The sequence below is a fragment of the Ipomoea triloba genome, chromosome 1, assembly GCF_003576645.1.
Source record: "Ipomoea triloba cultivar NCNSP0323 chromosome 1, ASM357664v1".
Classification (NCBI taxonomy): Eukaryota; Viridiplantae; Streptophyta; class Magnoliopsida; order Solanales; family Convolvulaceae; genus Ipomoea; species Ipomoea triloba.
The window spans coordinates 9,369,795-9,370,833 of record NC_044916.1 but is presented as its reverse complement, the minus strand read 5'-3'; the positions used below and the strand labels follow the sequence as shown (position 1 = coordinate 9,370,833).

At 34.2% G+C, this 1,039-nt stretch overlaps 1 protein-coding gene across 1 annotated transcript in view; it reads left to right on the top strand.

The window, feature by feature from the left end:
- The window catches only part of LOC116023459, a 13,528-nt gene extending 12,544 nt beyond the window's left edge, over positions 1 to 984 (top strand). Inside the window, exons 7-8 of the mRNA XM_031264461.1 lie at positions 87 to 187; positions 407 to 984. Coding sequence (XP_031120321.1) covers positions 87 to 187; positions 407 to 703 — 398 coding nt within the window. The 3' untranslated portion in view covers positions 704 to 984. The remainder of the gene's footprint in view (positions 1 to 86; positions 188 to 406) is intronic.
- The last annotated feature ends 55 nt before the right edge of the window (positions 985 to 1,039 follow it).

The following is a 1,039-nucleotide window of genomic DNA, read 5'->3' as shown; positions in this document are numbered from 1 at the left end:
TTTTTTTTTTTTTTTTTTTTTTTTTTTTTTTTTTTTTTTTTTTTTTTTTTTTTTTTTTTCTGATTTCTTAATATTATTGATTTCAGGGTTTTCTGTGGGAGACAGCCCATATGGATCATCCGGTAAGAAGGGCAGGTACTATTTTGAATTTGCAAGGCCTCTGAGAACAATGGATCGTCTTCAACAGGTTGAATGTCTATTCTATTACTCACTATTAAGTATTATCCAAGTTTGAGTTAGTGAAAGCATATATCGTTCTTATGTTCCATTAGGGTAATTGGATATATTTAATCCCATCAAGAGAGTTGTCAGTCTTGGCTGTTCATTACAAAGTTGATAAATCATTATTATGCATTCGACGAATCTGTGTGTTAATATGAAATGTCGGGGGGTTTGTGGAGTGTAGGATGTGCAGTTCAGAATCGGGCAATCGAGCAAGTTCTCTGCTGCATTTTGGTATCCAGTGGATGGAAATGCATGGCATGGATCAGGACATTATACAATTAGTTGTGATTGGGTAGGTTTAGATGTTGCCTACCCACAACATGGCTCTTCAGCTTCTTCAGATAGCTACTGGGATGTTTCTAGTGCCTTCGCTTTCCTCATATCACTCCTCGCCTTGGGCGTCTCAATATTTGTTGCTTACTGGGTTCACAACAAAAATACCATCCCCTTTACACGGGTGGATGTGGATCCTCTTTAATTACATTGCATTACATTTTTCAGACACCACACATACGCCCGGGTATTCTTTCTATCTTTAAAGTCTGTTATTTGTTTCTCAATATGATTAGGAAAAAAGAATGTACTCATCAACAATAATAAATATAATACCATCCATGTTGTAAATTATTAGATGGAGGAATTATACTATGATAATGCCTCTTCATCTTTATTAGTCTTAAAGTCCTATTAGAACTTTGTATATTTTGTATACATTGAATTGAATGATGATTAATAAGAGTATCTATTGTTCTCTCCGTATTCTGTATTTCTCTTTATCTAATTACTTTACTGCAATCGAAACCATACAATTATG